Raw genomic sequence first — 14,300 nt, 5'->3', positions numbered from 1 at the left:
TCCATAAATTCCCGGACTGATTGTTTTCTACCAACACTATTTGTGTGACAGCGATTGAATAATGCAATACTAGGCTTATTTAACAAGAGTGAAAATTGGCATTAGTGTAGTTGAGTTTAGAAGGAAAGACTTGTGGTTCACACCACTCTTGTTAGTATCGTCAAAGTATGAAATAGATTACAAGAACGAATAACGTATAGCGATTAAATTCTGCTGCAAAGCCGACATGTTTGCAACGACACGCTAAAAATGAATCAGAAAGCTTATAACGCTGCAGCATTAAGCCGAACAACCGTTTTAACCATTTTTGAGTGGCACAAACTGTTTGAAGAGGGTTGGGAGTCAGTGAAGAACGATGAATATTGTAGTCAATCCATAATAACCTGGACCGATGACAACGTCGCCGTCGTCGCTAAAATGTCAAAGAAGATCGAAGAGTGGCGTCTCGGTTAATAGCAGATACACTCAATATACCGAAAATTGTGGTTTTACGGCAACAACTTATAATCTTGTACCATCTTTCTTACTCTCTAGACCTGTCTCCGCTCGATTATTTTCTATTCCGAAGTTGCAACTAAAGGGTGAAAAATTCTGTGACCGAGCAGCTGAATAATATTCCTACAGAAGAGTTTTTCAAGGCCATGAAAACGTTCAAGGCCAAGGCTCAGCAGCGTATTACTTCAGATGGAGTCTATTTTGAATAATAATAATAATAATAATAATAATAATAATAATAATAATAATAATAATAATAATGACAACAGTCTTTTTATTTTTCATCTAATGTCTTTCGGGAACTTATAGACCACACTGTGTATAATATAAGCATTTTGGTGATGTACTTTAGTATTGGAGTAATTTGAAACTGTGAAACACCATTAGTTCTTTCATGGTTGAGAATACCGTAAGTCATTGACAATGCAGTGGTAAGAAGTATGACATGTTGTTCTATAGTGTCTGATGAAGCATTATGTTAGACATCCGAAACTGTAACACTTTATAGTTTAGGTCAGTGTTTCTTTTGTTATGTTGATACTTCTACTCTGTAACAAATCCATTGTTTTGTGGATTGTTGCTCCACTGATTTAGCCTCAGCATATAACCCTATTCTACAATATTATTTAAGCTATATTTTGACAGAATATAACCCACTTGCCTTTACTACTGAATATTTTGTTCTACTTTTGTTTTATTTATTTACGAACATAATTTCAGATACAGCTAAACGCCAGTTTACACTGTAATATCTAACAAATCCAGTAATCTAAGAAATCTAGCAACAATTTTAGTAGTACCAGTCATTTTAGCTTTGGAACTTCTTGTATACAACAAAAGACAAATTCTGTCCAACGCATATAGTAACTAATAAATAATAGCGAAACTGTAACGCTATTATTTATTAGTTAATATATGCTTTGGTCAGAATTGGTCTTTTATTGAATTGTAGTAATTTAGTATATACATTAATTGTATAATAGTAAGATAAAAGAATATCTCAAATTTTATTTTTCTGCCTAACGGAACAACTCCTTATACCTTATTTTTTTTCTCTAAACCTTTTAGACCTTCTTATCCTGCATGTCATCATGAAGTCCTTGAAACCTATCATCCACTTTACATTCTGCTTTGTGCTATGTAGATTATCAACGAGTCAGTTTAGACCAATCATAATCTTGCATGTAAGACTACAGTAGAAAGAATGATTTCATTCTAAAGGTAAGTTGAATTTACAATTTTCACTACTCTTATAAAACGCAAGAGAAATGTTCTCACACAAGGGCTACTATGTGTCTGGAATTTTCAGAATCGTACCGGAATCGATTCCTGCGTCCCAGCATCCCAGTAATAAATTTTGGGATGCATACATGTCGCAGTTTTCAGTGTTCAAGAGAAAAATATTTTCTCCTCAATTTTATGTAAAAATTCTCTTCAGTTTATGAATATAGCAGCTCAAAGCACAAAGAGGTTAAACGTACGCTGACAAATCCATTACAACGTTTATTGTAGTATTGTTGGTATCTGTTCGCACTCGTCTAGAAATCGGAAGTTGATATTTAGAGCTTGTTTTGTGTTATAATATTGTCTTCCACTAATTTCCTTTGTATTTCCTGAAGCCGCTGAGTCCGACAATACAAGGAAAATGTTATTGTTTACTTTAATGTTAGAGGATTCAAATAGCAAGCCTTGATTAAGTTTCCAATGCGACTTTGCTAAGCTAAGTTTCATAACTACGAACTGAGGTAACACGGTGTTCTATGCTCAATGCTCCATTGCGACTGATCATACAACGTGGCGTTGTTTCGTCTTTCGGTTCCCACCCCGTCAACCAATATAAGTTATTACACCTGCGCAATATTCAAATTTGAAATGTGTCAGTCGGCTTGACTTCACCCTATATATATAAGAACTACGAAAGACATTTTCTGGTAAATAAGAAAACTTTCACAGATAAAAAAGAAAAGAAGGAAGTCTTCGTAACATTAACACTACTTCTGAATCTGATTAGAGGCAAAATGTGTCTGACGAACAAATATTACTGACACGTAAATATTTCAGAGCAATCTGTTTCAGTCGCTATTCACACTAGAGGAGAACAAGTTTGACACGAGAGAAAAATATCTTATGTATTATCTCTTTATACATGAATTTGATCGAAGATAATACTTATAAGAAATTCGGCCGGAAATCACATGGTCGGTACGTAAATTCATAAAAATGGCTTTAGAGCAAAACTCGCGTTGTACAAGTTTGTATCATATAGGATGTAAACAGAGAGCTATGAAATCTAGTGGCTGTCAGACAATAAGTAATAATTTTATTATAACTAATATGCAGATCAAAATCATGAAGATCGGAAACTTACCAATGTACGTGCATCGAATCCACGATGCCTTACAATTCGTTTTACTTTCTTCTCAGTGTGTTTAATTTCATTGCTAGTTCTTATATTATAATCTCCCAGTCTTACAGTCAACCTCGCCACATCCCAAGAACTCATACTGAAAAGCAAAAGTTCTTCGTTATAATAAAACCAGTAAGGATATAGGGTAACGAAAAATGCAGCATGAAAGATCTTGAAATTTTAGTAATGACATACGATAAAATACTAACTGTTTCGAATACTATGTAGCATGAAATTATTCTACTCAAGTATATTTTTTACGAAAATTTTAAACTAAAAAGATACATTTATAGGTTGTCTTTTATTGGATCAAAAGATCCAGTATATTTCAGGCAAACATTTTCTTGTACGCCTTATATCTGGAGAACTACATATATTGTAGCCAAACTCAAACTATCACTTAACTCCATATGATGTGCTTATTCCATAAAAAAAAAAAAAAAAAAATATGAAAACTGGATTTAGGGTCCGTTCAAAAATTTTGTGGACCCTGATTCAAAAACTAATTATTCGCCAAGGTTACAATCTTTTGATGCATTTTTTTTGATCATTCCTAAAATTCTTGGCCAAGATCGCAATCTTTTGATCCAATTTTTTGGATCATTCCTAAAATTCTTGTCTAGATGTATATAATCTGCTTAAAAACCATATTGTCTTATACAATTATTTTTTTAATTAACCATAGAGTTTCTTCCTATAGAAAATACTGAAGTACATAAATATTTTTTTTTTCAAAACTAAAGAAAACAAACAGTCCAATTAGAATGGATTGATTGATTTTATACACACACACACACACACACACACACACATATATATATATATATATATATATATATATATATATATTACGTTCTCTTGTAATACTTGGATTCTTAGTATTTACTTAGGATCCGAATTACTGCGACTTAGTGCAGGCTTGACTTGGTGAAAAATGTAAGTTATTGTGTAAGGATTTACGTAACTCCAATGAAATCGAATTTGCATCAACAGGCATCTTGAAAACTAGGAAAATTTGTATTTAAGAATATACCGGTACTTTTCGAATATTTTCCATAAACCTTATTCATGCCGTATGAAGAACGAGTATTCTACTAATGAAAAATATCTTATTTGGAGGCAATTTCAATATTTATTAATATTTTATATATATTAATAAATACTCACTGTGCAACACAATGTGCTGCTGATAAGACATGCGTACTGTCGATCAGGGAGCCTCCACAGAATTGTCGTCCTCCATTAAATAAAGCTGCCTATAAAGAAGATAAATTAAAAGAAATAATTAAAATATTTATTCAGGCTAGTAAGTTTACCTTTGTTTATGGGTACTTAGGTTTTTAAAAAATAAATAAATAAAAATAAAATCTTGCAGTATATCTATAGTTTATAACACATGGTACTCTCTTAATATTAATTTAAAGTAAAATGAATATTTCACTGATACAGAATGTAGTAATTGGAAGTCCAAGGAATATTGTATATGATGCTATCCGCTAATAATAGCTTGAAATGGAACAAATATTGCAGATGGTATTACCCTCTATAAAGGCAAATTTATGATATTACTCTGAAATTTAATCTTATTTTTATATGCAAAATGGGCTTCTCTTTGGTATAAAATTACAAACATTGTTTGAAACAAGGGTGGCCAAATTTTTTATTCAATGATCTATCTTTGTGCAACCCTGTGCACTGCTTTCATTTTCCTTAATCCATTTTTAGGAAACAGTCGGAGTAATATTTCTTCTCGTTTATAGTGAATTTCCAAATTGCCTGTCTTTCTCACGGCCACACAAACATTGTGCAAAAAACACATGCATTTGTCTTTTGTCATAACAAAGAAGAAATAATGTTCCCATTCTTCATGGAAATATTTTCGCTTGGCCTTTTATTCAAAATCATTTTCATTTGAAAGTCGAATTAAAAAAAAAAAAAAAAAAAAGCTATGAGTGTGTAAAATTTCTTCTAAGAATATATTTTTCCTAAAAGTTTCTGAATGTACCCTAGGGTTGCCATTCGTCCCGGAAAATCCAGGACCATCACGGAATCGAGATCTGCGTCCCGGTTTCCCGAAAATATTTCTCGCGACGTTTAAATATCCCGGATTTCAGCGAAGAAGAAAGGAAGAGAATATTATAGTTTGCTTTTTCACAGAATTAAGTACATAATTATTCTCTTAACAGAAGTAAAGTAAAAATTCAACGAAAGAAGTTCTTTGAAGATAGTAAACGCCGCTAGAACATATTGTCAATGAATTAACCTTTTTTTTTTTTTTTTTTTTAAGACAAAACGTGTGAAAGGAGACATCCTGAATGAGCTAAAACAGACTCTGAAAGCTACGAAACATAACAGATCCTGAGAAATTTTAAAAAAAAAAATGCTTACCGAGGGGAGGAGGTAAATCATCTGCCTACGTTTGCTTAACTAGGGAAGAGAAGGTCTACTAAAATGACTAAAAATGTGATTACGTAATGCTAGAACAACTGTATCTAATGGAAGAAAGTAAATTAGTATATAACACTTCTTTTCATTTTGAACATTTCAAAGATTCTCGTAATTTAGTAGCGTCCCGGATTTTCATTTTTGAAATATGGCAACTCTAATGTATCCGATATTCCGCTGTGATGCGATCGATCAATTGATCGTGATCGACTGTTTGGCTACCCCTGGTTTAAAATAAAATAAATATTGTTTGGAATATTCATGATACATACCTCTTGTCAGGGCTGGGGGAAGGACAAGGCTACTACAGGGCACCAAAATTAAGATGTTTATGAAAACCATGACACTAAACTATCACGTTGTGCACTAATTTCCTTCTCTACAGTGGCGGCTCTTGAGGAAAGTCACGTTGGTAAAATTAAATTTTTACGGATGCTGCTCTATGTGAGAAATGAATTGTTAATATAATACTGTGCAACAGATATGTCAAACTCAGTATCTCAAGTGGGTCAAATAATCTCAGGCATAGTAGTGCAAATTCGCAAGGAAGGAAAAAAAAAACAAACAAACCCAGTGATGTATTTTAAAAGTGAAAAGATACATTAAAAAGCTTACATTATACTGTAGTTATTTAAAAAAAAAAAAAAAAAATGGAGGAACGAAAGAAATCCGGGCAGTAGATAGATACATATTGTTTCTTCTACACCTCACATATTTTTCATGCAACCAGGTTTCGGATGTTTGGAAACAAGTTGCTGCACTAGCGATTTTCAGAACAAGGTTCAGATGGATTTCTGTTAGCCTACATCTCGCTGGGAACTTGCCCCTTTTCATAAGCCTACATCTTGCTCCTTGTTCACACTGATATGTATTACTGAACATGGAAATCACATACAATGTGAGGGTTTCTTGTACAGCTACACGTGCAGAATCTTTCGCCCAACCCCAATCCAGCCTGAATGTACACTCATGTCCAAAATTATTGTCGCATATCTATGACTGTCTTCTTGTAAGAATATAATTTGGTAATGATTTTGCAGGGTATTTTTAATACTGATACTATGTGCATAATAAGGAAATGTATATTTGTGGTAAATTTCATAGGAAAAGAATTATAAATAAGAAAATTAGAGTGAGTAAAACAAAATTTGCTAAATGGACAAGAAAGTTTTATTTTCGTTTTATTGTTCTTATTTACTGCTCTTTTGACATGAAATTTACCACATACATGTCTTTGTCGATTATACACATACTAACATTATAAGAAATATCGGGCGAGTTCGTTATCAAATTATATCCCTAGAACAACATATTTATAGACATGCGACAATAATTTTGGACATGAGTGTATCTACGCCTGGCCCGGCCCGATAAGCAACCCACTGTTAATCAACAACTGTAAATATTGCATTGTTTGTGATACCTTTCACTTCACCTGTATGCACACAGACTTCAACGTTTGAGTTTATTCTAATTATCATTTAAACGAAAGTCAATAATTAACTTATTAAAGAACGGTAGAGCAAGCAGTGTCGGTCCACCTAATCCCGGTCCGTCCGAAAGAAGTAGCGGAGCTGGCCCGGCCCGTACAGGTCTTTAGCTTGTTGGAAGCGTGAAGGCAATTATCTTATTTGTAAAATTTAGAGATAACCACGTCACTGATTTGTTTACTTTGGAGCTGAGTAGTTACTGAGTTTCTATTAATTCGATCTTCAAATGGGCTAAACTTTCTTAATGTAGGTTGATAAAAGAGCAGAAAACAGGGAGACAGGGAAGTAAATAAGGGCCCCGCAGAGCCCGCATTGCGAGGGAGAGCAAACCATCACGGGGCCCCCAAATGGGGAAGTGGGACGTAAGAATGGTCCCTACTCCACGCTGTCTGCGGGAGAGTCTCCAAGCCTTTAGTTACGCCACTGCAGGGAGAGGCGGAGAGCTCACTTTTTATAGATTTGACATCGCGAAACCTTTCGTCGAATTCAGTCATCAAACGATAAAACTTCTCCGCAGATCTTAAGTACAACACAGGCTCCCTTGAACTTTTGTAATTAGCACAAGCTATAGGAAGCGTGTCGAGACTCCAAATGATTGTACAGTTCGCAGCAAAAAAACTGCAGCATGAGCATGTAAGTTTATTGTGAAACGACGAAGTCTTTTGCTCCAAATTAAGTGTGCATGGGAGGACGCCGAAGTTTCTCTGGCGTGATTCGTGCCATTTAGACGTTATGTTGATTCCCTGCGCTGTTAGGTGTAGTTTCACAATAAACTTACATGCTCATGTTGCAGTTTTTTTTTCTGCGGACTGTACCTTATCATTCAAGTTTGTAATAATTATATATTTTCCTTTCGTGCTTTAAAAATATTTTTTCGTTATTTCACCATGTAAACCGAGAGACGCAGAAAAATGAGTTTGGCATGCCTGAAAACGTATTCCATTTATTTTACTATTTTAGATTTGAAGCGTGAAAATTATTAAATGAGAGAAAGCTAATGACAAATATTATGGGGTAATACACGTCTATATAGTTATTTTATTTACATAAGACCATTTATATATAGCATTTTGAACTTCCTTATGATACAGGAATATATAATTAATTAAGTAATATTTTTTTTAGTTTCTTTGAAATAATAAACATAAGGGGATAGAAGAAAAAGAGGGCAGTAAGTATATTTTGCTCACTTCGAGCTGATGCTGCTATCTAGTGACAACGGGTAGTAATTCCAAATGCCGCGAACGGCTTGGCGAAAAAGTTTCCTTAGTGTTACAGAATAGGATGTAGGATTTAGATTTCTGGGCTTTCGGCACCTATGGGCATTTAGCCCTTCACGTACATGAGGGATGACGTCCCTCGGCGAACACACTATCCGATGAAAGGGAAGAAAAAAAGAGATAGTTCAACTTTATTTTTGGTCTCCTGCAAAATTGCTTCTTATGAAGTACTACTGTCCCCTCTTTATGTTGTTGTGTTTCTAAAAGTTGATTGAAAATTCGAATTAATGATGTGTTGAAAAATAATAGAGTTCATTTTATTAGTACAGTGGACCCATCGTTACGAACCCATCTTGTGCGTAATTTTTCACTCGGCTTATGAACGATATGGTACTTCCAAACACGAACGCACACTTCAATTCCAGATGGACAGTAGTGCTTTCGCGCTTTTGCTGTAAACTTATTTAACAGAGTTCTATATTCAAACACTTTACTTTTTTGTTCTTTTCTTGCATTTTTTGTGTAATTTTTGTCCTCATTATGGCTGCTAAGAAAAAGAGGATAAATTAGTGATAGCAGCAATAAGTCTCAGACTGGCAACATATTGAGCAAAAGAGAGGACAGCCGAGCCAAGAGGCAGTACCCTGAACAATGCAACAAAACCTCGTACCGCATATTCATTCGAACACGTGCTAGACAAAAGCCTCTCCAATTTTGCTATTAAGGCACACTGTCAATGCACTCACGGAACTCTCCTCATCCTTTCCTACCTCCCTCTGCCTTGGCTTGCTGTCTTGCCTCTGTTCAATGTGCGGCCGGCCTGTGAGTCGTATTACTGTGGAAGTGCAAAAAGAAATTATAGCAAAACATGATAACTGTATTCGTATTTCCGACAGAACAGATTAATTACATTTACATTAACTTCAATGGAAAAAAATTCGGCATGCGTACAGCGTTACAGAACGGATTAAGTTCGTGATCCGTAGGCCTACTGTATACTGAAAGATCAAGAACACTTAGAGGCGCCAAATGAAAATTTCTTTGCGTTCACTTCTTCCTACCTGTCAGCCTTGGCTGCTATTTGGAAGTTATATTGAGATATTTTCTAATTAAGATTCTAAAGTAAACTTACAACCCACGGCCATTCCCCTAGTTCTGCATTCTGTCCTCCAACAATCCTTTCCTGATCTTGTGGTCCATTCTTTATTCCACAGTCGGCAGTAACTGGAGCTGATGTGGTGGTCGTTGTTGAAGGGTGTGTAGGATATGTTGGAGGCCTTGTGGTGGGTCTTTGAGGAGGATAAGTCGGGGGTCTGGTTGTAGGTCGTGTTGTGGGCCTTGTCTGAATTGGACGATATGTGGAAGTAGTTGTTGGATTTGTAGGATAAGGATGTGGCCATCCGGGAGATGGAGGATGTGTTGGCAGTGGAGGGTGAGTTTGCTCTACAGGGTGTGTAGGGAGGGGTGGATGTGTAGGTGGCCAACTGGATGGAGTAGATGGAGTTTCGGATGTTGATGGTGGCGCAGGGGGAGGGGGAGTAGGATATGTTGGTGCCGTACTAGATTCGGGTGGATCAGGCCGAGGTGGTTGAACTGGTCTTGGAGTCGTGGGATACAAAGGATTTGTACAACATACACCAAAAACCTGCAATTAAAAAAGAATAGCATAAGTATACCAACAATAACTCTTTACCATAAGATTTTAATAACATTTAAAATCAGTGTAAAATTATATACAGCACATTCCGCTTTACAGCATCATGTGCAGACCATGGACAGTAAAGATTACATAAAGCGCATTCCGCTTTATAGGACCATATTCGGAACATGGACTGTTAAGATAATATACAGTGCATTCTGCTTTATAGAATCAAGATCGTAGCATGGATATGAGATTATATTCAGTGCATTCTGCTTTATGATTGGAGTTTGGAGAGAGAAGAATATATAGTGTATATTCCGCTTTATAGAATCATGTTAGGAGTATGCATTTCATTTTATCGGACCTTATTCTAAGCATGGACAGTGAAGGTTATACACAGACAATTTCGCTTTATAGGAGCATGGACAGCAAACATTATATATAGAGCGCATTCCATTTTACAGGATCATATGCGGAACATGGACAGTGAGATTATATGCAGTGCATTTCGCTTCATAGGACCTGTTCGGAGCATAGACAGTAAAGATCATATACAATACATTTCGCTTTATACGACCATATTCGGAACATAGATTTTGTTCCTAATACACGATTCGTTCTATTATCAGAATGTTATTATGACAAGCAGCTACTCGTAAATTCAGATTTTTAAATTCCCACACTCACCTTCATTACGCTCTCTTCATGATAGAACCAAGTCATATATTCGCAACAATCGGGATACCAAGTTTAGAGGTAACGTAAGCAGTGAAATTACATTAAACAAAAAGTAAAGGAACATGTTTTTATGTTACTGAATTTAAAAACTATACATAATAAAGTAACAATAAATGTGTTTTTTCCTTACAAAATTTTAAATTTCTAATTGAATAGTATTCATTTGTTATTGGCATTGTCAGTGTTACCTATTGGTCCGAATGTATATGTTTATTTGTCTTTTTACGTGGAATTCTAATTTATACCCCGTAAATGATGTTTACTCGTAACACATCCAAGGCAAAAAAAAAACAACAACAAAAAAGTACGCTCTAAGTAATGGACATAACATTTTATGCTCCTCACCCTATTATTAGGCTGATCCTATTAACCGGTGGTTCCATTAAACTGAGTCTTAGTGATAGTGCTTTGGATATGAAGGTAATTAAAGTTGAATTTAAAAAATAATCTCCGCTTAAACGCGTTCAGCTAAATGAAAGAACGATAGAGAAGAAAACATATGTATTAAAATCAAGAGATTTGAGATTTACTACAACTCTTGCTCACGTTTAAAAGTCAATGGACGGGTCAAGCATAATGTAGTTTTGCTAGTACTTAGATCAACTGACCCGTCAAGTATGTACTTCTTAAAAAAAAAAAAAAAAAATAGTATGCTTTGTTTCAAAGAAATGCACTACGTATGGAACTTACAATAGTTATATTTTTTGTTCATCTATAAACATTATAATACAAGAAAGAATAGTAATTTTTGTTTGAAATTCCTAAAAATAAATAAATAAATAAACAATGAAATACATGTACTTATCAATTTAATTGTAACATGTGAGAAACTTCACCTTACCAAATTAATATTATCTTTCTCCCTAAGAAAATATTTGACGCGATTTGGAGTGAAGTATTAAGAGGTCGAAATGTTATAACATTTTGCGTGCATCATTCAATTCCGTCAGACATAATGGAGGCACAAATCTGCACCGGATTCATGTCACCAAAACACCACAGATGCTTAATTATATTCAGTTCCGGGCTTGGACGGGCCACGGGAGATGTTCAACTTCATCCCGATGTTCAGGAAACCTGCCGTAAACAGCTCGAGCTGTATACCACAGATGCTTAATTATATTCAGTTCCGGACTTGGACGGGTTACGGGAGGTGTTCAACTTCATCCCGATGTTCAGCAAACCCGCCGTAAACAGCTCGAGCTGTGTGAATAGGCACACAATCATTCTGGAATATGACCGGGACATGTCATATTCCAGAAACAACATCTGGATCATAGAATTCACATGGTCCCCTAAAATGGCGACATAATCATGGGCAGTGACGCGATCAGTAAGCGTCAAAGGACCAAATGAAAATCAGGATCACAGAACAGTTGCCATATTTCACGGTTGGGCGGAGACCCTGCGGATCATACGTTTTTTTTTTTTTTTTTTTGGTGGGGGGTGTCAGCTACATATAAACATGGTCCGTAGTTTGAAATGAGGTAAACTATGACTTATCCTACCACATAACACGTTTCCAGTCATCAGCTGTCCGTATTGCCTGTTCGTGACATAATAATTAGCGTCATGCTAAAGCATTATTGACACTTATCAGCGATTTCGCCCGTACAATCCGACCCTGGTATGTAACTGGTAGTGGAATGTAATTGCCCAACAGAGGCTGTGGGAGGCGCTGCTTGAGCTCCTCCCGCACTTGCACCGGAGCCACACGACGCGACAATCTGCTTTAATGCACGGCGGAACCGACACTGAGGATATTCTTCAGATCATTGTTCTTCTTTGCCGATGTGTCTTCCTGTAAGTTTTCTACGCCGTCATCACACTTGACACTATTCATCTCGTGCCACCTTCGTCAAGTTCACACCACGTAACCGAGCGCCAACAATTTACCCCTTTAGAAATCAGAGAGATCGCCTATTTTACACTCACCGTCTGCTCAGATCACTGCACACTATTGTTATACTGCTCCTTACGTAGTATGGAGTTGTCCTAACAAATCACCGCCAATAATTTGCCGTCTGCCTTGCAAATCTAGATATCTGACGTTTTTCCAACTTCAGGTTTTTCTTTAGATTTGTATCTGTTGATTAAATGTAAGGAAGTTAAGGAAACGTATTACATGAAAGCAAATGTGAATCATGCTATACCGGCATACTCTCTCGTTATCCAGCAACTATTTTGTTTGGAATCGAAAATTCAACTTTTGGAATCTAGCACTTCCGTTCTCATCGAAGTAACGAAATTACTTGATGCTTTCATTCTTCATTACAATACTATAAATGTTTAAATATGCTTCTTTATTGTTACTACGTTTTTTACATTGCATGCTCACTTTTTATTTTGGCTGTACTGTAAGGATTGTTTTAAGAGGGAGCAGGAATGGATACAGCTTGTATAGGTTAAGAGCTTTCATTTAACATGGTCCAATGATTTATCCATATGGAGGAGGCGGAAGTAGAGACTTGGGCCTCAAAATGAGGTTAGGTTGTTCTGTGTTAATTAACCCTTTAGAGTCGGGAATATCAAGACAGCCGATCGTTCTGTTGAGGGCAGGTGTGGTATATAAATACATCTGGACGAAGAGACGGATGTGGCTTATAAGTACGTATGTTTAATTTTGTTTAATTTGTCCAATAAATCAGTGTCTATGTACATCTCGAATAAGTCTTTGTATTGCAATATATTAAAAGTTAAGTTTGAAAATAGTTTATTTTTCTTTTTTTCTTTCTTTCTTCTTCTTTTTTTTGTCTGAAGAAGGATCGATTTAAAATAGTGATCTGTAAGGGCTTAAACTTGTTTAATATTTAGAGCAAATGAAGGTTGTTTGTAATAGAATATAACAGACAATATTTTAAACCACATCAACACGTTAAACTAATTAAAACAACTGAAATTTAAATATTTATATTTTTTCTCTCATTTGCCTAGGGATGCACGCTAGACGAGACGAGACGAGAAATGGAAAAGTCTCGTCTCGTCTCGCAGCCTCAAATGTTGGTCTCGTCTCGCAAATGTGAAGTCTCGTCTCGCGTCTCCCATAAAATTTTGAGTCTCGTCTCGCGCGTGACTTTCTCGCATGGTCTCGCAGTCTCGCATATATTCTGGTCAAAATTTTGCAATGTGTTATTCTATGGCTGTTAATGAATGATGATGTGATATTCTGTCCGAAGGCAGGTATTTGACCTAAAAGTCCCTTGGCAAGCTGAATCCTTGGTGGTTTGCCATTGCTTTCCATGGTATGAATGTTCATAACATCCTAAGGAGACGGAACCTAAAGTTCAACATGGTATCCGAACTTGTGTCCCCTCCGCTCCAAATTAAAAGAAAAGTTGTACTGGAATTTGATTCCAGGACCATTAATTTTCGTCAAATTAATAGCATAATTTACAGCAAAACCAGCATAAATTGTTGCTGGATCCAACATTGTTTTCCAGCTTAGAGGTCTCCAGCAATATTTGGCTCTTCTAAAATATCGTCGCCACTATCAACATTTACACGTTTTGGTCGTTTCCTTGAAGGGTGATTTTCCATTATAAAGATGTTTTTATACCACCAAAAGCGCTTGTAGACAACAAAAGAACTCACAACACAATACGACCCAATTCTTTTGGTTCGTTCGCGCTTGTAGCAATGTTGCATTATCGCATTTTATCAACTTTCGCTTTCAACTTATATAGTGTTGCCAGATCTAGAAAATAAAATTACTGACAGATATAGGGCCATTCCTACCATCTCGCATCAAACCTATAGGGCCATCCTACCAAACCAGTGTTTGAATTAAACTTCCGAACTAGAAGGGGATGTTTTTGATAAATATATAGAAAGAAAATACTTATTCCATGTAAAAATATCATGTT

The 14,300-nt window shown here is 35.8% G+C and overlaps 1 protein-coding gene across 2 annotated transcripts in view; it reads right to left on the bottom strand.

Moving 5' to 3' along the window:
• The window catches only part of LOC145673013 (uncharacterized), a 134,785-nt gene that overhangs the window by 11,255 nt on the left and 109,230 nt on the right, over positions 1-14,300 (bottom strand). For both annotated transcript variants that reach the window (XM_081742317.1, XM_081742319.1), the window contains exons 3-5: positions 9,190-9,702; positions 4,070-4,158; positions 2,864-2,999 (exon numbers count right to left, since the gene is read on the bottom strand). In XM_081742317.1, the coding sequence (XP_081598443.1) occupies positions 2,864-2,999; positions 4,070-4,158; positions 9,190-9,702 (738 nt within the window). The remainder of the gene's footprint in view (positions 1-2,863; positions 3,000-4,069; positions 4,159-9,189; positions 9,703-14,300) is intronic.

The sequence above is a fragment of the Thermobia domestica genome, chromosome 16, assembly GCF_964235325.1.
Source record: "Thermobia domestica chromosome 16, izTheDome1.hap1.1, whole genome shotgun sequence".
NCBI lineage: Eukaryota > Metazoa > Arthropoda > Insecta > Zygentoma > Lepismatidae > Thermobia > Thermobia domestica.
Note: the sequence above shows the minus strand (reverse complement) of the source record. Positions and strands in the feature narration are given on the sequence as shown.